The 26,313-nt window shown below is 39.5% G+C and overlaps 1 protein-coding gene across 1 annotated transcript in view; it reads left to right on the top strand.

The window, feature by feature from the left end:
* The window catches only part of ASAP1 (ArfGAP with SH3 domain, ankyrin repeat and PH domain 1), a 105,973-nt gene that overhangs the window by 39,268 nt on the left and 40,392 nt on the right, over window positions 1-26,313 (top strand). Inside the window, exons 8-16 of the mRNA XM_008587499.1 lie at window positions 1,371-1,534; window positions 4,105-4,238; window positions 6,063-6,154; window positions 9,337-9,523; window positions 9,765-9,850; window positions 11,206-11,321; window positions 11,487-11,554; window positions 12,559-12,666; window positions 14,601-14,829. Of these exons, the coding sequence (XP_008585721.1) occupies window positions 1,371-1,534; window positions 4,105-4,238; window positions 6,063-6,154; window positions 9,337-9,523; window positions 9,765-9,850; window positions 11,206-11,321; window positions 11,487-11,554; window positions 12,559-12,666; window positions 14,601-14,829 (1,184 nt within the window). The remainder of the gene's footprint in view (window positions 1-1,370; window positions 1,535-4,104; window positions 4,239-6,062; window positions 6,155-9,336; window positions 9,524-9,764; window positions 9,851-11,205; window positions 11,322-11,486; window positions 11,555-12,558; window positions 12,667-14,600; window positions 14,830-26,313) is intronic.

The raw sequence follows: 26,313 nt of genomic DNA, 5'->3' as shown, positions 1-26,313 counted from the left end.
TTTTTTTAGCTCCCACCAATGAGTGAGAACATGTGGAATTTCTTTTTCTCTGCCTGACTCGTTTCACTCAATATTATTCTCTCAAGGTCCATCCATGTTGTTGCGAATGGCAGTATTTCATTCGTTTTTATAGCTGTGTAGTATTCCATTGTGTAGATATACCACATTTTCCGTATCCACTCATCCGATGATGGACATTTGGGTTGAAATTTGGCTTTTTAAAATCTAATTTGTGAAAGTAATACAAGCTTATTACAGATTTGGAAAATTATAGAAAGGAATGGACAGCAATCAGCAGTTCTATCAATTTTTTCCTACAGAAAATCACCCAGAGACAACCAGTACAGGCTAAATATCCTTTTAACCGAAATGCTTGGGACCAGAAGCATTTCGGACTTGGGGATTTTTTTCGGAATTTGGAATGTTTACACATATGTAATGAGATATCTTAGGGATGGGGCCCAATATCGCAGGCAGAGAGGGCTGGGAGGGTCTTTTTACCCTTGGAAATGCTGAATAAACAGTGTGTTGTGTACCTGCATTTTGACTGCAACCCATCACACATACATTTAAATGTGGGGTTATATCACATAACATGTTTTTTCCTATTTATTTCACAAAACGTTATATTGTGAGCATTTCTTCAGTGTCAACCAAAAGTTATTGAAAAACAAATTTTAATGCCTGCTTAACTATTCCACTTTGTGATTATTTCATGCTTTATGTTTTTTAATCAACCCCGCTGTGATGTTTTTTAATGCATAGATTGATAGCAAAGGGCTATTTTGTCTGGTACATATGGTGGTTATACTATATATATAACTAAATAGCTTGCATTTTTCATTTTATACTATAAATGTCATCAATGTTTTCATGTTAATGTGCCTTTTTCATAAGCATGAATTTTTATGGCTACCAATGAAATATCCCTTCATTTTCACTTTTAAGTGTCCCCACTGACGCGGCCTTCCGAAGAACAGATGCCTCTTGCTAAACGCTTCCTGTCTATTTCTCACCATTTCTCATCCTTGCATTGATTGGGTTGGTCCCTCGCTAAGCCCTGTTTATTCTGATATTCCCTTTGTTCCATTCACATGGAAATGGAAGCACCTGTGTATTCACACAAATCCTCACTCACATTGATTTTTACTTCTCTTATCTCTTATTTTCTCCCGTGTGTTGCTTTTCATTTTTTAACTCTCTTTCCTTAAAGTATAATTTCATTTTTCTTTACTTTATTGCTGTTTTGGGAGGAGGGGGGGGATCTCTTTTGGAAGTTCTTAATGAAAAGTAGGTTTTTTGCAGTGGAGGGAGAAAACAATGGCCATATTCTTAAAAAGGCCTCCTTTCTCTTGTATTTTTGACAACAGATGGATATCAGTATTGACAAATAGCAAAGAAGAGGCCCTAACCATGGCATTCCGTGGAGAGCAGAGCGCAGGCGAGAACAGTTTGGAAGATCTGACAAAAGCCATTATTGAGGATGTCCAGCGGCTCCCTGGGAATGACGTCTGCTGCGATTGTGGCTCATCAGGTATTTGCCCCCATATATTTGAATTGTCTTGTTAAACATTCTTTCTCTTCCTGTAGGCTATAAAATGAACTAGTGATTTAAAAGCTTTATCTCCTTTGGACACTTGTAGATACACACTGTCGGGTTAGGGCCATTGTCAGACTCCTGCCATCATAGCCAATTGTGTTATTAAAGCAATTCATAACTAAAGCCAAAATGTTTCATTATTTTAGTTATACTAAGTTTCCATTTGTATTGTCAGGGCTAGGGCTCAGACCCTTCAAACCCATTGTATAGACTGGGTCACAGACCCCTTACATGCCTGGCCGGGTCACCAAACCCTTCACATGCCAGGCTGGCTCACTAGACCCCTCACATGCAGGTCCATAAGCTAGGTAATTGGGAAAGATCCTGGGAGCCATTGGCAGACAACACGAGTTCAGTCCGCAGCAGCAGCAGCTTACAGCAGCGGCAGTGGCCTCTCAGGGCATCCTGGGGGCACTGGCAGCAACAGCCTCCAGCAGCTGTAGCAGCTCCCTGAGGGCATCCTAGGGGCGGAGGGCACTATGGATCGGAGTGGCTCGTCCTTTACACTTAACCCAGGACACCTGGGTGCACGTATGCAATTACATTAGACAACAGCCAAGGAACACCTGGGTACACGTGCATATTTACATCAAATGCTCAGCAAAATTTTGAACACCTGAGTGGTGCTGATGATTTTTTTCCTATATTTTCCCTACACACACCAACACATATTCCCAAAATGTATATTCCCACCACTGAGCTGCTCTTACCTACACTGTGTTCTCTACCTGGAAAGCTCCCATCTGTTTTCTTAAGTGGTCGCCTATCAAAATGTATCCTTTCCTGTAAGGCCCAGTTAAATAAGCAGATGGACATTATGGAGAGAGCAGGGGACATGGAGCCCATGTTTTGAATCACAAGTCTGCCACTTGCAGCCTGAGTGATCTAATGCCAAGTCCCTTCACTGTTATGAACTGCAGTTTCTTCATCCTAAAAATGGGATATGTTATGAGGACTTATTGAAATGGTGTAAATGAAATCTACTGACATGTGGTACATAACTTTCCTTCTTTCCTGCTAATGAAGCCCTCCTTAACCACTAACCACATCAAAGTTACCTTCTCCCAAACTTCTGTTTTCATATTTTTTAAAGCCTGTAACACCCAGTATTCCCAGGCAGTCTCCCATCCAAGTACTAACGATGCCCTACCCTGCTTGACTTCCAAGATCAGACCAAATTGGGTGCTTTCAGGATGGTATGGCTGTAGACTCAAACTTCTGTTTTCAAATAGCACTACAAATGGTCATCAGAAGGTTCGTGAAAAGAATCATATTATCTTTTAATTCCATTTTTCCACAAACTTTTTGAAGTACCCTCATGTATCACCTAGGTGTTGACAATAGCTAACATTTGTTGAGTGCTTCCACTGTACTCAGGATTGTGCTAGGTGTTTTGTTAATATTATCTCATTGAATCCTCACAGAAGCTCTGTGAACAGGGTATTAATATTATCCTCTTTTTACAGATGAGGAAACTGGGACTCAGAGATGTTGAGTGACTTATGCAGGATTACACAGCTAGTAGGGGTCAGAACGGGAATGTAAATCTAGTGTTCTTAAGCATCATGATGTACCTTCTTATTGTTTTACTTGTGAAACTGGACTTCTAGGCAAGATGCCATAAACACCTCAGAGAGGCGTCTCAGGTTTTGTACCATTTTCATGTACATGTGTGATAGTGACTCACACAGTGTGAGGAAATGGCAGAGGAGTCATAATACTCAGGTATTGACCAGTCAGAAAGGAGCTTGACACAGCGAGAACTCTGAAGATTTTGGTAACATAGAAATAATTGTTCCCACTGTTCTGGAGCCCTTGGAGGTTGTAGAAAAAAAGGCTTAGGTCACTGAAAGAAACACTTGGTGTTTAATAGTTATAGCTGTCTTATTAAAAAGAGGTGCTTATGGGCTGACCCCGTGGCTCACTCGGGAGAGTGCGGCACTGGGAGCGCCGAGGCTGCGGGTTCGGATCCTATATAGGGATGGCTGGTGCGCTCACTAGCTGAGCACGGTACAGACGACACCAAGCAAAGGGTTCCGATCCCCTTACCAGTCACAAAAACCAAAACAAAAAAGAGGTGCTTATGGAGAATCTATAACCAAGAATGATGGGTTAATGCTAGTTGTAACTTGGAGGTTAACGATAGCTGCAGAATCCAGTCTCTTGTGAGCAGTACTTAATAGGCTTTCAGTCCGTCGCTGTCAGAGATGATAGTGGCAGTGAGAGAACACCTCTCATCAGGCCTAAGGATGTTGCATAGGATCTCTTAGGAAAAACCATCCTTGGGTTTTCACAAGGGTGAAGTGTTTAATTTTGTCTTCAATTCAGTATCGAAGTGAAACTTTTATAATAGCTTCAAGGCTAAACTGCAAGCATCCATTTCTTCCAGTTAAGTCATTCTTTCATAATAATTCTTAACTACTATTGTTTTAGCCTCCTCTGTAGTTGGCACACTAAAATTAGATCTCTTGTTTGTTTCATTGTCTTCAAAATCCTTTCCACAGAACCCACCTGGCTTTCAACCAATTTGGGTATTTTGACCTGTATAGAATGTTCTGGCATCCATAGAGAAATGGGAGTTCATATTTCTCGTATTCAGTCTTTGGAACTAGACAAATTAGGAACTTCTGAACTCTTGGTAAGTAGTGATCTGTACTTTGGAAGAAAATTTTAAGTTTACTGTAATATATTGCTTTGTTTCTGCTGAGAGCAAAGTCTAATTCCTGAATTTTATGAATTTTCATAAATATTTAAAATGTAACTTTTTGTGTACTATTTCTATTTGCTGTTTGAAGAAATGGTGAATCATACATTTCTATAATTAGCCCATTGAAACTGGATCTTTTCCTTTGGGATAGGCTTCTTCAAAGCTGCATTTTTCTTTAGGAATTAGTTTTTTATATGATTTGCTATAATAGCAGTTAAACTCATATGTTTACGTTACCCTAGTGACTTACATTATTAAAAATAATAACTAAAGAGTTTTTCTCAATTTTATTTTTACCGTTTGTAAGTTTATAAACATACACATGAATTGGGAGTGGCTTGTTAATTATTGTCATAAAAACGGTTACTCCTTAACCCATAACTTCTTTGGATAGTAAGGGAAAAATTTATGTGAGGTTTCAGTGCTAAGCTTTATAATACGAAAAAGGGTTGTGAAAACTTAAACTTGTTTTTCTTTAACCTCTGCCCTTCCCATCATGATTCACCCAAATTTGTAGCCCTCATCAGGTCCACATTAAATTGGTCCCTGTGATACATCAAAAAAAAGAAAGGCCCACTTGGCATTCCCCATATGGCCTTGTGGTCATAAGCCCTGTTTTGCTTAATTATAATCCTGGTGCACTGAGAGAGGGTCTTTGTACTAAGAATGAAATTTTTTAAGGAAAACAGGATTCCTCAGACAGAATGCTCTCCCTTGAGTGTAACCTGAGTGAACCTGGGGCTCACCACAGGTAGAAGCCTACCTTATTACCAGCCTTGTCTGGAGAAAAGTATCAAAAAGTCAAGGCAGTTAGTCACCCAGCTAGGAGCCTTTGCCATCTTAACATCCATTAAGCAATGATGACCTGTCTTGTGTTGTATAAACCTTTTCATTCAGGAAGTAGGAAATTATGCTGATACTGAGCTTCCTAATTCACTTCAGGATTATAGAGAAAAGGATCAGACCTAGTACCTGAAACACATTCTTTAGTACAGAAATGGTTTCACTCTGTCTCCTTGACTTGTATTAATGAAGTCCAGTTTGGTGAGCAGAAATAGGAAAATCCAAATCGTGAATACATTCTGTGCAGTAAACGCTAGATTTTTTTCCCCTGAAGACCTGGTGCATGAATGTTTCTCAAACTTTGCATTGATCCCAAAATTACAGGAATGACTAAAGACCTTTTATGGCATATTTTCTTGGAATGGTCTTGAACCCAGAAGCAAAATGCTTTCTGCATCTTCCTCTGCTCTTGCCTGTAGCTTCTTAATCTGTACCCAAATATAAAAGTAATCCTACATTCTTTTCTGTCCACTAGGACTATATTTATTCAATATAAAAAGGAGACACGATGATGGTTGAAAAGCTATTGCTGCTCATTAAGAGTTTAACCTAGACTCACATATGGAGCCTGTGCTGTCTGATCTTAGATCATTTGTATGTGTCCAGGGCCAGATCCTATTATGTTCTACCATTTATCACGTTATATTGGTAGACATTGATTTTCTTGTCAGTGGTCCCACTAGACTATGAGCATCTGTAGGAATGGAACAGGTTTTCTCATCTCTGGCGCTCAAGGTTCGGTGCCTGGCACATAGTAGATGTTCAGTAAATATTTGAACAGATGGACAGATGATTTGTATTCTGAGTCATATGAGGGAAAATACATATTCAAAAGTCTCAATAGCAAATAAGAAACTTTTAACTCAGAGTTTGAGTAAGAGTTTGCTCTGTTGTGTTTTATTTATGTTACAGCTGGCCAAGAATGTAGGAAACAATAGTTTTAATGATATTATGGAAGCAAATTTACCCAGCCCTTCACCAAAACCCACCCCTTCAAGTGACATGTAAGTATTTCTAATATACTGAATTTTTTAATTGTTTTACTGCCCTTCCAAAAACCTTCTTAGTAGGTGCAGTATTTTTTTTTCCCAGAGGGAACCCCATTATCAGGGAAAAACAGAGCAAAGAAAAATATTTTGAAATACATTTCTGGGATACACAGGTTCTTTTCACCATTACCTTTCCCTGGGTAGTTGCAGCCGAGCACCCACTCTGTGGAGCATAGATCTTCATGAGGACAGTTATCTCTAAATCTTGACATGTTGTGATAAATAAGAGACATGCAAAGACGGTGGGAGATTCCTATCAGACTGGAAATGATGCAAATGCTTTACAACCAAATCAGGAAGACTATGGGGAAACAGACATTCTGTCTCATATGTTGCCAGTGAGAGTACAAAATGATACACTATGAAAAACAAATTAGCCATATTTACCAAAATTATGAATTTATTTACCCTTTGATTCAGTAATCCCACTTCTGGGAATTTTTTCCTCTACTGTAATAGAAAAAAATTAGGAACAAAGCAGGTGTCTGTCTGTAGGCATCTGATTAAATAGGCTATGGTATAGCCACACAAGGGAACACTATGCAGATATAAAAGAGAATGAAGCTTCCTATGTTCTGATTTGAGATGATCTCCAGGGTTGTTGTTAAATTTTTAAAAGCAAGATGCAGAGCACTGTACAAAATAGACTTCCTTTGGAGAAAAGGAAGGGGTTATGGGGAGTAGGGAAAAGTACACATCCCTCTTTATCCAGAGTGACTGTCCAAACTCAGGAATTGAATTTTATCTAATTTGCTGATGAATCTCTCACTTTTTAACTCTTCACTACTCACTACCTGGACTTAGAAACCAAACAGATTTCGATAGTAAAAAATGCATAAGCATATATATTTATTTGAACTCGTGTTTGTTTGAAAAAACACTGGAAAATACATAGGAATTGAATAAAAGACCTTATTCAGGGTAAGAGCTGGCTTGAGACTTGTCAACAAACACTTTTGTTATCATTTTCATTTTTGAGCCATGCGAATCTATTAATCTATTCAAAAAATTTTTAATTGAAATTACGTTTAAAAATTTTTAAGTGCTGTGGGTGAGTAAGAGGAAAGAGGTTAATTCCAACTTAAGTGATCAGGGAAGGCTTTGTGAAGGAGGAGGCTGTGAAGTAGACTCCAGCCTAAATGTTTTGCCAGCCCCTCTTGGTTCTCACTCAGGCACCAAATTTGCAGAGTACTGAAATTTTTATGGGCCACATTCAGTGAACATGTTTTTTTTTTCACTCTGAAATCACAAAATTAAGTCTCCCAGAAGGCCTCTAGGCAGTTGTCTTTTCTTACATTCAACAGATGCTTTCTGCATGACATTCAGTGAACATGTTTTTTTTTTCACTCTGAAATCACAAAATTAAGTCTCCCAGAAGGCTTCTAGGCAGTTGTCTTTTCTTACATTCAACAGATGCTTTCTGCATCCTTACTTATGCCTCATATTGTGTTAGATGCTGGGGAAACAGCAAACGAACTGCATATAAACCCTATCCTCAAGATACCTAGAGACTGGAAGGGAAGATAGACATTAACCAAGAAATTAAAGTTTATTATTTAATCATAGTTGTGGTAAGTGTCACAGAAGAAAAGCTTGGGATGTGGGGGCATGGTTAACACCCTAATCTAATCTGGGGACAGTCTTGCTTGACAACGATGTTTAAGTATTGTCCTACCACAGAAACTGCTTTGATGTCTTTTGAACACTAATGAGCACAAACTACACTGATAAATAAGGATTTTCAGAAGTTGATTTAATTATATAAAACTACCACTAACAAGTAAGATTTAACATTACTTTACCAACAAGATAACAGTAAGTGCTCAAGTACATACACAGTACATTCTTGCCCACACCAACATTTTTTAAATGTTTGCATGACCCGAACCTTGAAGGCATTGCTTTAGGATGAATTTTATAACAGCATGGATTTTTATTTCCTGTTTCTCACCTGGGAAGTAGCATCGGTACTGCCCCCTGTCAGCTCTGTGGCCTCATATAGTCATTTGGCCTCTGTAAGGCTTTCACCTGCAGAATGTTTGTGGTTCTCCAGAATCTCTAATGCAGTGGCTAAGGGCTTAGATTTTGGAGCCAGACTGCTGGAGTTCATATCCCAGCTCTGCCAGATTCTAAACTATGTGATCTTGGGCAAGTAACTTGAACTGTCTGTGTCTTGGTTTCCTCATCTGAAAAATGTATCCATCTCATAGGGTTGTGGTGAGGAGTAAGGGACTGAAATAAAAAGTGCTTGCAGCAGCACTTGGTATGTAGAAAGTACTGTATAAGTGTTTAGTTTTTGGCCAGCTGTCCAGAAGAATAAAATGAATCTTCTGTAACAGTTCACTCACTTATATATTCATTCAACAAATTCTTACTAAGTAAATTCTATGCTTCAGGCACTCTTTTAAGTGCTAAAGATACAGTAGCAAACAAAACAGAGTTTCTGTCCTGCTTGCAGTTTTGCTTGAGGAGAGGAAAACACAAAGGATAAAGTAAATAATATAATTTCTCACAGTTTAGGTGTTATGAAAAAAGTACAACAGGATGAGGGGTTGAAGTGTATGGAGAAGGGAAGGGTATTTTAGATAGGACAGTTAGAGCGGAGAGCTAAAGGACATGGGAAGGACAAATCTCGGGGAGAGTGGACCAGGCATCTGGAACAGTAACATAGGTGCCCTGGAGGTGGGGCGGGCTTAGCATATTCGAGCTATAATTTTTAAATTATAATTTTTATAATTTTTCTTTACATACTTAAATGTTTCTGAGTTTGACGTAGTAGATAGCAGATTTCTTATTCTATTGGTCAGGGTAGAAAAGAAATCTATGAACTACATGCCTGTTAATTTTGTTACTATATTACTTGCATGTACTAATAAATATGAGGGTCCTTCAAAAAGTTCGTGGAAAAAGAGAATTAAAAAATAATACGAATCTTTCCATGAACTTTTTGAAGTACCCTCGTATATTAGTTTCTTCTTTCTATTTCTATTGGAATAACTTGGTCTGAAACCTGGACCAAGGTTTCATTGGTATCTTAATTAAAATAATTCTCAAAGAGAAACATTTGTCAGAATAACTAAAGCCTTTCTTAGTCCTTGGAAAATAAAGATTCTTTATTTTATTTTGTTCTGTTTTAGGACTGTACGGAAAGAATATATCACTGCAAAGTATGTAGATCATAGGTTTTCAAGAAAGACCTGTTCATCTTCATCAGCTAAACTGAATGAATTGCTTGAAGCCATCAAATCCAGGGATTTACTTGCACTAATTCAAGTCTATGCAGAGGGGGTAGAGCTAATGGAACCACTGCTGGAATCTGGACAGGTAAGGCCTCACTAAAGTCACAGGAAAAGAAGTAAAGTGGAAAATCAATTTAAAAGACGAAATTTATTTTAACACCATATAATGAGACTCACACAATTGGGGGACCATGTCTAAAATCAAGAGAATTTGAGAGTGAAGAGGGATGTTCTTAATAATTACTTGGAGGCAACTGATGGAAATGAAGCTGCTTTAGTTAAATGGCATATGATCACCCTATTTATACTTATCCTCCTCTTTTTAGGAGCTTGGGGAAACAGCCCTTCATGTTGCAGTCCGAACTGCAGACCAGACATCTCTCCATTTGGTTGACTTCCTTGTACAAAACTGGTATCGTTTTTGTTTTCTCTGTTGAGTTTCCTGAGCATGCGTTATCAGTTAACACAAACCAGTTCTATCAGTGATCTAGATCAGGAATTGGCAGCCTTTTTCTGTAACAAGCCAGATAATAAATATTTTAGGCTTTGCAGGCCATAAGGTCTCTGTCACAGCTATTCAACTCTGCCATTATTGTGTGAAAGCAGTCATGGACAATACATAAACAAGTGAGTGTGGCTGTGTTTCAATAAAACTTTATTTACAAAAACAGGCAGCAGGCTAGATATGGCCTATAGGCTATAGTTTGCCAGCCTCTATCCTCAATAAATGTAAAATCCTGTCTCTGTGTCCAAAAATTTACTGCATTAGGAGAGGTTAAAAGAAGATGACTTGACATCACAGGTCAACCAGATTTGTGAGTTTTCATTGCTCATAGGTTCAATATAAGACAGCAGTATGTGTGTCTGGATCAATAGCTAATTCAAATTCGTAACATACTGATAGTATAATACTGAACATAAGAGGTTTGCACTTGCTGGATTCTTTCTTGGGCAGTTCTGTAAGCAAGAGATTACGAGGAGGTACTGGAGCTCTTCCAAAGGAGAATGTTCAAAATAGTGAGGAGATTTGAACCCACAAAGGGAGAATGGTGTGTGTACACAAGCCAGCTTGTGTAAATGTCCAGGCCTCTTCCTTAGAGGCAGTGCAGCATAGTTGTTAAGAGCTTGGCTCCAGAGCCAGACTGCCTGTGCTCAAATCCCTGCTTCAGTATCTTTATCTTGATAATCTTGAAAGCAAATACTTAAAATTGTGCCTTAGTTTTTTCATCTGTAAAACAAAGGTTATTAAAAATACCTACCTCGGGCCGGCCCGGTGGCGCACTGGATAAGTGCGCCGCTTGGGAAGCGCGGCGGCGCTCCCGCCCGAGGGTTCGGATCCCACATACAGACCGGTTCCCGCTCACTGGCTGAGCGAGGCGCGGGAGCAACACCGAGGGTTGCGGTCCCGTTGCCGGTCCCCGGTCCGGTACGGGGGCAACACTGAGGGTTGCGATCCGTTGCCGGACACGGAAAAAAGACAAAAGACAAAAAAAAAAAAAAAAAAAACCTACCTCTTAGGGGGGTTGTGAAGATTAAATGAGCTAATGCATGTAAAAGCTAAGAGACAGTGTCTGTCTCATAGTAGGCTCTCAATAAATGCTGGCTGTTATTATCATGTTGCTTATAAATTTAGATATAATGTTAGAAACATCATAATTTTCCCTGTTTATAGTAAGGTCTCAAATTTGACTTAGTTGTTAGCACAGAAATAAGTAGTTTAAAGTTACAGAGTAAGTCATTTTTTCTAATAATATTGTAATTTTTCAGTGGGAACCTGGATAAGCAGACAGCCCTGGGAAATACAGTCCTACATTACTGTAGTATGTACAATAAACCTGAGTGTTTGAAGCTTCTTCTCAGGAGCAAGCCCACTGTGGATATCGGTAAGACTGTGGCCAAGTGTCTCTTAGTGACCATAGTAAGACCATTTGTTTGGCTAGAACTGAGATTTGTATGTTACATTGTAATTTGATTATCATTCTTTGCCTTTTTAAGATATATTAAGGCAATTAAGATAATTATGCAAATTAACTTTTCCCCTGTTTTAGTTAACCAGGCTGGAGAAACTGCCTTGGACATAGCAAAGAGATTAAAAGCTACGCAGTGTGAAGATCTGGTAAGCAGAAATGGAACTGGGAGATTTATTAGACATCAACTGTCTTAAAATGTCATTCTGAGAAAATGGAATTGGAGATAAAAGAAGCAGATTCGTTTTTTGGATGTTGGTTAAAGAAATTCAGACAAGCATTATGCTATGTTTGAAAAAGTGGTAAAATGATAGATTTGTCATTCACATGTCTTTTGAGTGCAGTTATGAGATAGAAGCTGAAAGGCATTTGAGAGGTATTATTAACAGACAGGCTTGTGAATTGAGGTCATGCTTTTTATTTGCCAGACCGTTAGGCTTTCACTGCAGCTTAACAATAAATAATTATTTGGGAAGTCACTTCCAAAAATTGGACAAGTAAAGCTCAGAGTGTGATGGTTTTCAAAATGTTAAAAACACTGTTCTCCTAGCCCCTCTCCATCCTTCTGTATGCACTCACTTTTTTGACCTCCACTAGTTCTTATTAACTGTGGGCCTGTGCGTTAGCATGATTCTCTTAACCACGGGAAAGGACAAGATAGGAAAGAGAAGTTACATTCCCTTAAATTCCTGCTAAATGCCGGCAGGGTTCCATGCCTGCCGCTTGTATTTTTTAATAATTAAAGAATCTTTTGAGACAGTTATCCCTGCCCTCATTTTATGAATAAAAAAAGGAGACCACAGATAGGACTGGGACTGGGACTTTAAGGGCCTACCTCTTAGACTTCATAGACTTTGATTTTGCCTTCCAGCCAGGAATTTACAATTTTGAGGCTCATTTTAATAGTATTAAGAGGCTTTTAATTTTGGAGAGAAGCCAAGTTATCAAAATAAAGAAGGCTGTGCCTGTAATTCTTTGCAGTTCCTCTTAAGCCTGTCATGTAGCAATCCAACTTGTCTATTCAGAGTCTTGCCTACAGTACAGCTACTGATGATTTATTTCAAGCAGGAATAAGGTGGGATTTGCTTAGTGTTTGTTCAATATTGGGGTGTTTTGGTGTTTAAATTAAAATGGTATACATTTGCCATTCCAGCTTTCCCAGGCTAAATCTGGAAAGTTCAATCCACATGTTCATGTAGAATATGAGTGGAATCTTCGACAGGAGGAGATGGATGAAAGCGACGATGATCTGGATGACAAAGTGAGTATGAATGCGCTTGAATTCCTCGGCACTTCTCCCAGTTTTTCTGCTCTGTATAGACAAGATCCATTTTTTGTGAGATAGGTTGTTTTTGATATTTTGACCTGATGCACCAGGGCCATTTTCATTGCTCAGTCTTTGGTCCTTGTTAGGCACCACCCAACAACTGTATTAATCAGGAATCTCTAAAGAAACAGAACCAATAAGATACAAAGAGAGAAAGAGAAATTTATTTTAAGGAATTGGCTTACATGATTGTGGGGGGCTCACAAGTCCAAAATCTACAGGGCAGGCCAGCAGTCTGGAAATACCAGCAGAAGTTGATGTCACACTCTTGAAGCGAAAAGCAGTCTGGAAGCAGAATTCCTTCTTCTTCAGGGGACCTTGGTGTTTTCTCTTATGCTGTTAAACTGATTGGGTGAGGCCCACCCACACTATGGAGGGTAATCTCCTTTACTCAAAATCTATTGATGTAAATGGTAATCACATCTAAAAAAAATACCTTTACAGCAATATCAGACTGGTGTTTGACCAAACACGGGAACACCATAGCCTAGCCAAGTTGACACATAAAATTAACTTCCAAAAGAGCTAATTAATAAATAATAATAATTGTCATTTGTAAAGTACTTAAATATGAACTAGGCAGTGTTAAGCCTTTATGTTATCTCAGATCATCTTTACCAAAAGCCCATAAGGGACAATGTTATTGTCCCCTTGACAGGAGAGAAAACATACAGAGAATTTAGCAACTTGTCTGAAGTCTCATAGCTAGTAAAGACAGTCTCAGGGATTAAACTCAGTTCTCTTTGACTCTCTCGTAGGTAGTTCTTAACTACCTCTGAAAGTTCATTCGTGTATTTATTCATCAGATATGTTTTGGGTGTTTCCTCTGTGCTGGGCAGGATATAAGGAATGGCTACACAAAGAGGTCCTAAAGGTATTCACCACTTCGAGGAGATAAATTGTAATACAGCGTGATAACTATGATAACAAGAGTTTAGGAAAATTCCTGAGAACTATTCAGAGGATTAAGCAGCTGCTTAAGCCCTAGCATGCAGTGAAGACTGTATTAGCTTGCCAGGCAAAGAAGCGGGGAAGAATGCATTATTGCAGAGAAGGGAGAACAGCATGTCCAAGGCAAGGGGTGACAATAGAGCCCAAATGTCTGAGGGATGGTGACAGGCACCTTGTGTGAGCTGCGTTCACCTGGCTAGGTCGGGAGAGGCCGGCAGGAGGCCGCCCTTCTGGCCTTTTGGCTTTTATGCAAGCAGTCAGAAGCCAGCAGAAGTTCACTGTCAGAAGAGCAAAGTTTCCTACCAGCTCTGGCTGCAGTGTGGGACTGGAGGAAAGAAACTAGAGTCAGAGGTCATTCAGGAGGCCAGTGCTGCAGTGGGATCTGGTGAGCGCCTACACTAGGAATGGCTTTAGGGACATTTCTGAGGTATCTCTGCAGGACCTGGCCACTCCAAATGACACTGGCGTTTCTACTTGGGCAGTTAAGTAGGTGCTAATGCCATTATCACGAATGCAAACACCAGAGACCCCTCACAGGCAATTGAAGATAGTTTGGAATCCAAGAAGCTGGGATTGGATTTACAGATCTGTGAATCAAAGTGTCCTGCACAAGGAAAGTATTTATTAAATAAAGGTTAAATCTAAGTGTGACCTTACACTATGCTTCTGAATACTGCTGCTGATCCCTAACCAGTGTTTCACTAGTGTGATTGCTAATAGTGGCATGAGAAGTAGAGGTATAATGTCATGATCCTTCCTTCATACCATGTCATCTCCATGCAGCTCTCATCATAGCTGACCTCATAAAGCACAGAGAGCCACAGGAGCCCAGATCTGAGCCTGCCCTGCAGAGGTTCTCTATAAGCCTAAAGGGTGTTCCTGGATTATTATCTCACCCCCTGTTATTTCTCTGCCAGCCGAGCCCAATCAAGAAAGAGCGCTCTCCCAGACCTCAGAGTTTCTGCCACTCTTCCAGCATCTCCCCCCAGGACAAGTTGGCACTGCCAGGATTCAGCACTCCAAGGGACAAACAGCGGCTCTCTTACGGAGCCTTCACCAACCAGATCTTTGCCTCCACAAGCACAGACTCGCCAACTTCACCAACCACAGAGGCTCCACCTCTGCCTCCTAGAAACACCGGGAAAGGTACGGACTTTGAGAAGGGCTCTGTGACTCCATCCTCAGAGCTGGTAGTCTGCCCAGTTTTGAGGTAAGAATTGCAAAGTACATTTGAGTGGCAAAGCATGAAATGTGTTGTCAGGGGCAGCTTGAAATAGGGACCTTGCCGTCTGCCAGGCACCAGTAGCAGGATAGGCAATGTTGTGCTCTTCATGCATTATCTTGTGTTAACCTCACAACAATCCTGTGAGGCATGTGCTTTTGTGCCCATTTTACAGAAGAGGAAACTAAGGCTCAAAGACGTAGAGTGACTTGCCCAAGATCACACAGCCAGTAAGTGGTAGCGTTGAGATTCAATCCGAGGTCTTTGGCTCCAGACCTGTGCTCTTTATAATGTGGGGCGGAATTTCAGTTATTCTTTGAGAAGTTACTTTTTCTACACTAAAATGCCTCTCTTGAAGATACTAGTAGGAATAGTGTTACTTAATAGTTGTGAAGCACTTGCCTTCACACACGCCCTTCACACATTTGCCTTATGAGAGGCCTTTAAGCCAAGCACTACTCATTTAATGATCTCAGAATGAGGTAGATACTACTTTTATTGGCATCGTGCAGACAAGGGGACTGTGGTTCAGAGATGCTGAGAAATTGATCCAGGTACTATATGACCATAGCCCATACTCCTGTACTCTCTGATGAGCATTATTTTACTGTAAGACACTATCTGAGGAGGAACCTTACTCAGAAGAGGGCTATTATGATATGTGTTGTCAAATCCTGCCTCTATAGGGCTGGCACATTGGGCTAATGGTCTAGTGCCCTGTTCTTTAGCAAAAAAGTGCTTGTCCTGTATCTCATATCCACAGAGTATGCCCAGCTCAGAAAGCTAGTGTGTTCCCACCTGTATGGGGATAAGTTGAAGTACATAAATACCAACACTGAAGGGTCACCACAGCCAGAAGAATAATTGAGAGGTACCCAGAGCTATAGCCTTGAGCTTGATCTCTGCCAGTAAATCCAAATGCAGGATTCTCCCTATGTGCTCAGCTCATGCTCCCACAGGTTTCAAGGGCCTCTTAGTATACAATGCCATGCCTATTTGAATCACACTGGGGCTATTTTCTGAGAAATGTGAGCTTTATTCAAACGGTGTTTTTTCAGAGCTTATTCTCCATTGAAATAGTGTTATAAATGGGAGCTGTGTTCTTAGACCCCAAATGGCCTAATAGATCATAAAATGTGGAGAAGAGTTAAAATAAGGCTTTGGAATGAACAGTTCTCATCAAAGATAACCAGTAGCCATAACAGTAATAATGCATGTAAGCCAAAGGTTTAACCCATGAGTGTTTTCTTACCATTCCATACATTGTACTAGAATGTACATTTTTATCAGCACCACGCTGTAACCAGCTGACCTAACTAGCTGCACTAGAACGTGCATTTTTAAATCACTTAACATATCAAGCTGCAGATCTGTATTGTAATAGTAACCGTGTTGCTGCTTCCCTATAGGTAATAGTATTCCCTATCAGGGTAGTAATTTGATAAGAGCAGAGATTGTGTTTCTGCACCTTAAAGAGGACCATGAGAAACCTTTGGACTAGGGCCGGCCCGTGGCTCACTCAGGAGAGTGCGGTGCTGATAACACCAAGGCCCCAGGTTCGGATCCCACATAGGGATGGCTGGTTCGCTCACTGGCTGAGCGTGGTGCTGACAACACCAAGTCAAGGGTTAAGATCCCCTTACCGGTCATCTTTTAAAAAAAAAAAAAGAAAGAAACCTTTGGACTAAATAAAATAGTGGGATAAATGACTCTGAAGATTTCATATCTCCTAATTGTAATTACTGACCAAGTCAAGGGTTAAGATCCCCTTACCGGTCATCTTTTTAAAAAAAAAAAAAAGAAAGAAACCTTTGGACTAAATAAAATAGTGGAATAAATGACTCTGAAGATTTCATATCTCCTAATTGTAATTACTGATGTACCAGTGATGACCTATCTAGTCAGGAAAGGCCTAACCTGTTCAGAGAGCATCCAGGTCATTGAGAATCTCGAATATGGTCTACAGGGGGCCAAGAAGCCCCCTCACCTCCCTTCACCCCCTTCTGTAAGTTTATCTCAAGAGGACACAGAAACCCATAAAATAGACTATCTGACTCAATGCCAAGCCTATCTTTTCTGCCTTGAATAAATTCTAAGTAGCTCATTACCAAAGACCCAGAAGACAAAGACTAAATTTATTTAGTGATCCAGCTGCTGAAACAAGTCCTTAGAGACTTGGCCATAGCAACTGTGGTCAACTAAGGATAGACTGCTTACCCCACCCCCCAACCTCCCCAAAATGCCCATAATTGAAAATAGAAACTTCTCCCTACAAAATCAGAGTGTTCTTCCTGACCGTTCATAGCATGACATCACATTTGGAGATTTGGCCTGTCTGCTGGTGAGATGTAAGGAGCATAGCCTTCTCATGACTTTTATAAGGGATTTGGAATGTGCCCTATATCCTGTAGCTAGTTCAGCTCACATGCCCTTTACATTTGGAAAACTGATAATGTTTAGAATGGAGTTCTCAGAAGACATTGTCAAAGATGAGCTGATGCTCTGTTTACAGAGATAATTCTCCTCTGTTTTGGGACCCCTACTTTTGTTCATTTCATTTTGTTGAACTGATAGAACCATTTGCATGGAAACAAGGGTGTCTTGAGTCTGTCATTCGGGTTGCTCATTCTCCATGGCTAGTAAAGCAGAGGTCTCTATTTGCAGCAGAAGTCATTTTCACAACTGGATTTAGGGGTCTGAAGAATGATGGTTTCTGGTGAGGCAGAAACAGACACTCATGATAAAGGCCCCACAAATAAGAGGAATACAAAGAGGAAGAGCAGAAAGAATTTTTCTGAATCTAGCTCAGGAATATTTTCAAGAAACTCCAGCTGCCTCATCAAAATTCAAGGGAGTTTGACCTAAATTACCATCAAGCAAAGCCCTCTTGTGCTTGAGCAAGGCTCCAGTCAGAGTCTCAGAACTCAGTGATTCAGAAACCCACATTCACCATCCTTAAGCCTCATACCGAAACATTTTGTTGCTTAACCCCTCTTCAGATGTGAGGTCCAGAGAGATTAAATCAAAGTTATAAAATTAACAAGTATGTGGAAGTTTCTCATTCATGATCAGTTTCACCACTCTATTGTATGTTTATTAAAACTAGAAGTTCTTTGGGCTTGCCAAGATTAGCTTGTTTTTAATCTTTAAGTTAAAATAATATCATAGAACCTGGATTTTTTTAAAAGCTAGAAGGATGTTGAAAGATTAGCACAATCTGTAACCCATTGTTCAGATAAGGAAACCAGGTCCCAGAAACATTAAGGAACTTTCTTCAAGTCACATGGTGGCTGAAATGGAATAGAAAATTAAAATGGGCCTTAGTATTTGTCAGACCTGATCTTTTAGTTGCTGCTTTTCCGTGTCCAGGAAGATGGTCCATCTCTGTCTTGCCTGCCTCATGGAATTGCCATCAGAATGCAATGAGACAGTATGTAGAGAAAGCATTTTGTAAATTGCAAAGCTCTGCACTGCTGTAAGAGACTTCTATTAGGATTGTTAGACTCTGTAGATGTTTCTAGAATATGGAGGAATGTGGTAGAAAACACAATGCCACAATACCCATCCCACAGAACAGGTATTTGAAAATAGAATGTTTTTAAATAATTTTAAGCTATAGAACTATGGCTTTCTCCCATTGCAAAATTTCATACTTCCTATATGGCAATGACAAAAACCTATACCTGACATAGAGTCACTACCTCAGATGAAATTGTTGTGGATAATAAATGAGAAGTATATGAAGCACTTAGCTCAGCACCTGGCACATAGTGCTCCGTAGAGGATACCACTGCTGGCACTGATGCCACTCAACTTCTCATCCTTTAAAAGAGAGTCCTTTAGGGAATAGGGACTAGAGTGAAGTCACCCAACTCTACTAAGTTAACAGGTGCTCTGAATAGCGAGACCCAGCACTTGGTGGGCATCCTAACTCAAAGAAAGGATTTGTTAAGTAAATGAATGATAAATCCAATCTCAAGAAGCTTGTTTAACAAGTTCAAGCTTTTAGAAACACAAACAACTGATACCCTCATTATTTCATTCCCATGTATTTATGAAATCAGGCCCCTAGAATCAGGTATATGCAGCCCCTCTGAGTAGCATATGAATACCTGTAAGTATTAATCCTGCATTTTATACACATTTGCTATAATGTAGACTTCCTGTCTCCAACAGACTCTAACCTTGGGCTGATAAACTAGCAGATTATCTACATAAAAGCAGCACAGTACCTGGCATACTGAGGGCCTCAATAGATGCTTGTTGAAGGTTCAGTGCCACAGAGTATATCAAACCAGATGCTTCAGTTTAGGTGAAGACACTAAATACCCTCATTAAGCAAAGAATATAGTTCAAGACTAACAAACTATCTAAGGCAGATAAATCTGTGTCAAGCTAGACCATAGCTACCTGGGCAGCTGTGAATTCCTGTGAATCCTTTCAGACTTTACTTTCTCCTCTTTCAAGAAGACCTCTTTCCCTTGTCCCACAAAAGAGACTGTGGTTCCTTTCCCATAAGGCCAATCCTATTTTTAGTCTTTAGCCCCTGTACTTGTACCATCACAAAATTTAGCTGATCTTGCAGAGTTTCAGGGTCTTCAACAGAAAAATAAGGACTGGTCACTGCTTAGAGAAAATGAAATAATGCCTATGAAGTGACTAGCACTTAAATGTGAATTTGTTTGATCCTACTGCATGCGTGCAGTTCAACAAATATTGTAGGCACTGAAATAATGCCTATACAGTGAGCACTTAAATGTGAATTTGTTTGATCCTACTGCATGCATGAAGTTCAACAAATATTGTAGGCACTAGGAACATTGAGAAGAGTAGAGAAGTAGCTCTTGCTCACACACACAGCTGGTACTCCAGGAGAGAAAACAGTGAAATGTGCCATTGGATCCAGTAGGGGGTGCTGCTGGCAGATTTGAAGAGGGTCAGGGAAGTCTTCCTCCCCCTCCCCCCCCCCGCCTCAGTTAGGAGACAGAATTCAAGGACTCAGGCTTTGAATGAGCTGTCTACATCCCAGGCACAAAGGGTACGTGCTCATCGGTGCTTGTTGAATGAATAAACAACAGAAATAATCAGTGAAAGTGAGTCCTAGAAATAAGTGGCCAGAGTAGGGATGGGGGCACTAAAAAAAAACAAAACCAGATGTCCTGGGGGCGGGTATAATAGTTAACTCGCTGAAAATCTTTTTTTTTTTTTTCCTTTTTTTTGTCTTTTTTACTGACTGGTAACGGGATCGCAACCCTCGGTGTTGCGTCCGCACCGCACTCAGCCAGTGAGCGGGAACCGGTCTCCACATGGGATCCGAACCCTCGGCAGGAGCGCCGCCGCGCTCCCAAATGGCGCACTCTCCAGTGCGCCACCGGGCCGGCCCTGAAAATCTTTTTATAAAAGGTTTGCAGCAGTTATGCCCAAATAAAGAGTGGAAAGGAAGAAGACCCTCTGCACACAATGCTGGCCTGCCATCATCATGAAAGTGCACTCCTGAATGATTCAGACTCGCTGGGGAAATATTTTCCTATCAGCAGCATGATTCATATATTGAAGACTTTACAGTTTCCTGGTTTGTTTTGGGATTTTTGTTGTTTTTAATCTCATGGGAAGACAGCCATTTGAGTGGCTCGATATTAAAACTCCCCATAGGCTGTCATCCTTGATCCATGTTGGATTTGTGTTTTTAGGTGGTTTTTTTGTTTGATTTGGTGGGGGGTAGGGAGCTTTTTATCAGTTTTCCCTAGTCCTTTTTAAAGCATTGCACATGAATCACCTAGTGCTGGGCGAGAGCATTGTCTGTGATTTTTGGCCACTGACTCAGGCTCTCTAGATAAGTTGCCTGACTGGCAGGGTGTGAAAAGGGAAGCAGAGGAAATTCTTTTTGTGCTTCTTGAGTTCGAGGGTATATAATTGTTAAAGTACCAGCCCTAAGCCCCTTGAATCCTGGTACTTTTCTCTTAATTTTCAGTGTCTTAGAAGGAGATTGAATGACAAACTAATAGCTAATGCTGTTTTCTGTGTGGAAATCAGCCAAGAGAGCAGTATAGCACTGTGTCATACATAGGCACCACCCTGCCTTGTTGGAGCCCTGGTTGGCCCTGCTGCTGACTTGCTGCACTGTCCCAGCATGTTCCCCTCCACCTTGCCATGCCTGTTTCCCCATCTGAACGTGAAGATAATAGCACCTTACTTCTACACACAGAATCTTTCTCTATATAAATACACAATATTGTATCTTTAGCTACTTTTAAAAACAATTAACATAAACATTTCACTATGAAAACCACTGGATCAGTTAGATAGGAGGAATAAATCCAAGAGATCTTTGTACAACATGGTGACTACAGTTGATAATAATGTATTGTATTCTCTTTTTTAAATTTATTTTTTTAACTTGACACATCATAATTGTACATATTTATGAGGTACAGTGTGATATTTCAATGCATGTGGTTAATGTGTAATGATCAAATCAGGGTAATTAGCATATCCATCACCTCAGGTCTTTATCATTTCTTTGTGTTGGTGACATTCAAAATTCTCTCTTCTAGCTGTTTGAAAAACTACAATAAATTATAGTTTACTGTAGTTACTCTGCAATGCTGTGGATCACTGGAACTTATTCTTCCTATCTAGCTGTAATTTTGTATCCCTTAACCATCCTCTCCCCAACCCTCCCTCCCCATCTACACTTCCCAGCCTCCAGTAACCACTATTCTACTATGTATGCTAGCTTCCACATATGAGTGAGAACATGCAGTATTTATATTTTTGTGCCTAACTTATTTATTTATTCATATGTTGATGCACTCTTAGGTTGATTCTATATCTTGCCTATTGTGAATAGTGCTGCAATAGACATGGGAGTGCAGATATCTCTTCTTATACTGATTTCCTTTTCTTTAGATATATAACCAGTAGTGGGATTGCTGGATCATATGGTAGTTCTGTTTTTAGCTTTTTGAGGAACCTCCATACTGTTTTCCATTATGGCTGTGCTAATTTACATTTCCAGCAATAGTGTATAAGAGTTCCTTTTTCTCTTCATCTTCCTCAGCATTTGTTATTTTTTGTCTCTTTGGTAGTTGCCATTCTAACTAGGGTGAGATGATAAATCATTGTTTTGATTTGCATTTCCTGATAATTAGTGATGTTGAACATTTTTTCATATACCTGTTGGCCATTGTATGTCTTCTTTTGAGAAATGTCTTTCAGATCCTTTGCCCATTTTTTATTGGGATTTTTTTGCTTTTGTTTTGTTTGAGTTCCTTACATATTAATCCCTTGTTGGATGAATAGTTTGCAAATATTTTCTCCCATTTCTCAGGTGTCTTCACTCTGTTGATTGTTTCCTTTGCTCTGCGGAGGCTTTTTAGTTCAACATAGTCCCATTTGTCTGTCTTTGCTTTTGTTGCCTGTGCTTTTGAGATCTTAACCATAAGATCTTTCCCCAGACGACTGTCCTGAAGTATTTCCCCTGTGTTGTCGTCTAGCAAGTTTATAGTTTCAGGTCTTATATTTAAGTCTTTAGTCCATTTTTAGTTGATTTTTGTATATGATGAGAGATAGGTGTCTAGTTTTATTCTTCTGCATATGGATATTCAGTTTTCCCAGCACCATTTACTGAAGAGACTGTCCTTTCCCCAATGTATGTTCTCAGCACCTTTGCTGAAAATTAGTTAGCTGTATATATGTGGGTTTATCTGGGTTCTCTATTCTGTTCCATTGGTCTCTGTGTCTGTGTTTATGCCAGTACCATGTTGTTTTAGTTACTATAGCTTTGTGGTATATTTTGAAGTCAGGTAGTGTGATGCCTCCAGCTTTGTTCTTTTTGCTCAGGATGACTTTGGCTATTTGGGGTCTTGTGTGGTTCTATGAGTTTTAGGATTGTTTCTTCTGTTTCTGTGAAGAACATCATTGGTATTTTGATAGGAATTGCATTGAATCTGTACATTGCTTTGGGTAGTATGGCCACTTTCAGAATGTTGATTCTTTTAATCTGTGAACATGGGATGTCTTTCTATTTTTTTGTGTCCTCTTCAGTTTTTTTCACCAGCGTTTTGTAGTTTTCATTGTAATGATCTTTCACCTCATTAGTTAAAATTATTCCTAAGTATTTTGTGTGGTTTTTGGAAGTGAATAGGGTTGCTTTCTTGATTTATTTTTCAGCTAGTTCATTATTTTGGTGTATAGAATTGCTACTAATTTTTGTATGTTGGTTTTGTAGCCTACAACTTTACTGAATCTCTTGATAAGCTCTAAGAGTGTTTTGGTGGATTCTCTAGGGTTTTCTACAGGTGAGATTATGTCACATGCAAACAGGGACAATTTGATTTTGTCCTTTCCAGTTTGGTTGCCTTTTCTTTCTTTCTCTTGCCTAATTGCTCTGGCCAAGATTTCCAATACTATGTTACATAAGAGTGGTAAAAGTGGGCATGTTTATTCCAGTTCTTAGAGTAAAAGCTTTCCATGTTTCCCATTTAGTATGATGTTAGTTGTGTGCTTATCATATATGGCCTTTCTTGTATTGAGGTATGTTCCTTCTATACCTAATTTTTTGAGAGTTTTCATCATGAAGGAATATTTAATTTTATCAAACGCTTTTTCTGCTTCAGTTAAGTTGATCATATGGTTTTTGTCCTTCATTCTGTTGATGCGATACATCATGTTTATTGATTTAGATATGTTGAAGCATCCTTGCATCCTTGGGTAAAATCCCACTTGATCATGGTAAAATCTTTTTGTTTACTGTTAAATTTGGTTTGCTAGTATTTTGTTGAGGATTTTTACATCTACATTCATCAGGATATTGGCGTGTAGTTTTTCTTTTTTCTTGCATCTTTGTCTGGTTTTGGTGTCAGGGTAATATTGGCCTCATAGAATGAGTTTGGAAGAATTCCCTTCCCTTTAATTTTTTGTAATAATTTGAGAAGAGTTGGTGTTAGTTTAAAGGTTTGGTAGAATTCACCGGTGAAATCCTCTGGTACTGGGCTTTTCTTTGAGAGACTGTCTATTAGTAATTCAATCTGTTTACTCATTATTGGTCTGTTCAGGTTTTCTGTTTCTTCCTGGTTCAATCTTGATAGGTTGTATGTGTCCAGGAATTTATCCATTTCCTCTAGGTTTTCTAATTTGTTGGCATGTTGTTTATTATAGTCTCTCATGATCCTTTATATATCTGTGGTACCAATTGTAATTTTATTTGTGATTTTATTTATTTGTATCTTCTCTTTTTTTTTTCTTAGTCTAGCTAGTGGTTTGTCTGTTTTTTTTATCTTTTCAAAAAACTAACTTTTTGTTTCGGTGATCTTTAGGGGTTTTTTGTTGTTGTTGTTTTTAGCTTCAATTTTCTTTATTTCTGCTGGGATCTTTGGATCTTCACTCTTTCTTTCCTTGTTTTTTTTATCTTTTCAAAAAACTAACTTTTTGTTTTGGTGATCTTTAGGGGTTTTTTGTTGTTGTTGTTTTTCTTTTTAGCTTCAATTTTCTTTATTTCTGCTGGGATCTTTGGATCTTCACTCTTTCTTTCCTTCTGCTAATGTTGGGTGTGGTTTGTCCTTTCTTTTCTAGTCCTTTAAGGTGAATCATTAGGTTGTTTATTTGAATGATGTTTTCTTGAAAATTGCTGATAGATAGGAGGAATAAATCCTCCTAGATTTTAAGTGTTCTCACCACACAAAAAAATGTATGTGAGGTAATGCATCTGTTAATTAGCTCAACTTAGCCATTCCATAATGTATACATATTTCAAAACATGTTGTACACTATAAATATACACAATTTTTATTTGTCAATTAAAACATAAAAAAAGAAAAGAAAAACATTAGAATATGAAAACAAAATTTTTACTTGTATTGTCCAGAGTTGTCAAGCTATGACTTTTGTCATTACCCCTTCTGTCTGGTACATTAGAACATATAAATTTTACTTCTACTGACAAGTTTTTCAAAAACTTTCAAGATAATTTTCTAAACCACCTTTTAGGTCTTGTTTTTACTCCGAAATTTCTAAGATGTACTTTTATATGGTCTCCCGGTGTGGGAGACCTCTGAGTTTTCTGCTTAACTGAAGACCACATATACATCAATAAACAATCCTCTTGACTTACACCGCGAATTATTTCCACACACGTGTACTGAGTACCCAGCATGTGCCAGACACTGGCACTGGGAGATGTGAAGGCAATACAGATCATGCCCTGTGGAAGTGTACAGTCTGGGAAGGAAGAGAAATTATAGCTCTAATGCAAGGTAGAGAATATCTAGTGCCACTAAACTTTCTGGAAGTTCAAGAGATAGAGGCAGTTGCTCCTGGGAAAAGAGGATGGGTTAGAGAAGGGTCCTGGATGAGGTTTCATTCGAGCTGACTCTTAAAAGATGAGTAGGTAGAGGTGAAGAGGAAACTCAGTTATGTCTCTGAATGTTCTAGCCAGAAGGGATGTGATGCCATTCAGAGGAAGAGAAACAGGCTATTGTCAAGGCTGAGCCCAGCCTTGAGTCAGACAGAGCCAGGATCTGCCTGGACTTAGCCACTCAGTTACCGTGACTGGCCACATTCCTGAACTCTCTGAGACTTGGATCTTTTTACTCTTAAAATACATAATAATGACAGTGATAATAACAATATTTTACAAGGCAAGTTCTAGATACTGTGTATAAAACTACTAAGTTTTAGGTCAAGTACATAATACTCCATAAATGGTAGCTCTAGAAAATGCAGGAAGAGAAGGAAGAGATTTGAAAAGCATGCTGATTGTAATTTTAGGAATGGGTTTTTTTTAATATATATATTTAGGTGTAGGTGAATGATTTTCCAGAAGGACAAGTTTTCTGAGCTAAGTGGAAAGGTTTCCTTGTTGTTAAAGATGGAGTCCTATTTGATCAGATTTTCTCAGACTACCTCTGTAGTCTTAAGAATATATTGTTTTCCCATAAGAGGGTTTTGGTTATCTGGAAGAATGTCATTTCTAGGGAAGGTCTCCAGAGATGGCTGCCACCTTTTGAGAAACTAAATGGTTGGGCCCAGAAATGTGGAACAAGGACTTTGGCCTGAAAGCTGCCTGTGGGCCTGCCAGGGTGAGCACAGAAGCTTCTGAGATACCCAGTGTCTTTGTGTGGGTGAGCTTCCTGAGCCCTGGCTGCATGCTAGACACACTTCTGAGGTGGAGACCTCAGTTAGAGGCATCCCCAAGGCTGAAGACGTTGAGATGCTTGTGGCAGCACAGCTCGGGTAGGTTCAGCGGGGACCACTTGCGTTGAAGGCATTGCAGAATGTCCAAATGGAGTGACCAGGACACCATTGGAGACATGAGAAGGGACCCAGGCAGTGGCACAGTCAGGATCAGGGCTGGGGAGGCCATCTGCACAGGGAAGACGGCTATTGCCAAAGGAGAGCAGTGAAGAGTA

This window comes from Galeopterus variegatus, unplaced genomic scaffold (assembly GCF_000696425.1).
Source record: "Galeopterus variegatus unplaced genomic scaffold, G_variegatus-3.0.2 Scaffold4406, whole genome shotgun sequence".
Classification (NCBI taxonomy): Eukaryota; Metazoa; Chordata; class Mammalia; order Dermoptera; family Cynocephalidae; genus Galeopterus; species Galeopterus variegatus.
The sequence above is the reverse complement of the archived record's forward strand: the minus strand, read 5'-3'. Positions and strand labels throughout refer to the sequence as shown.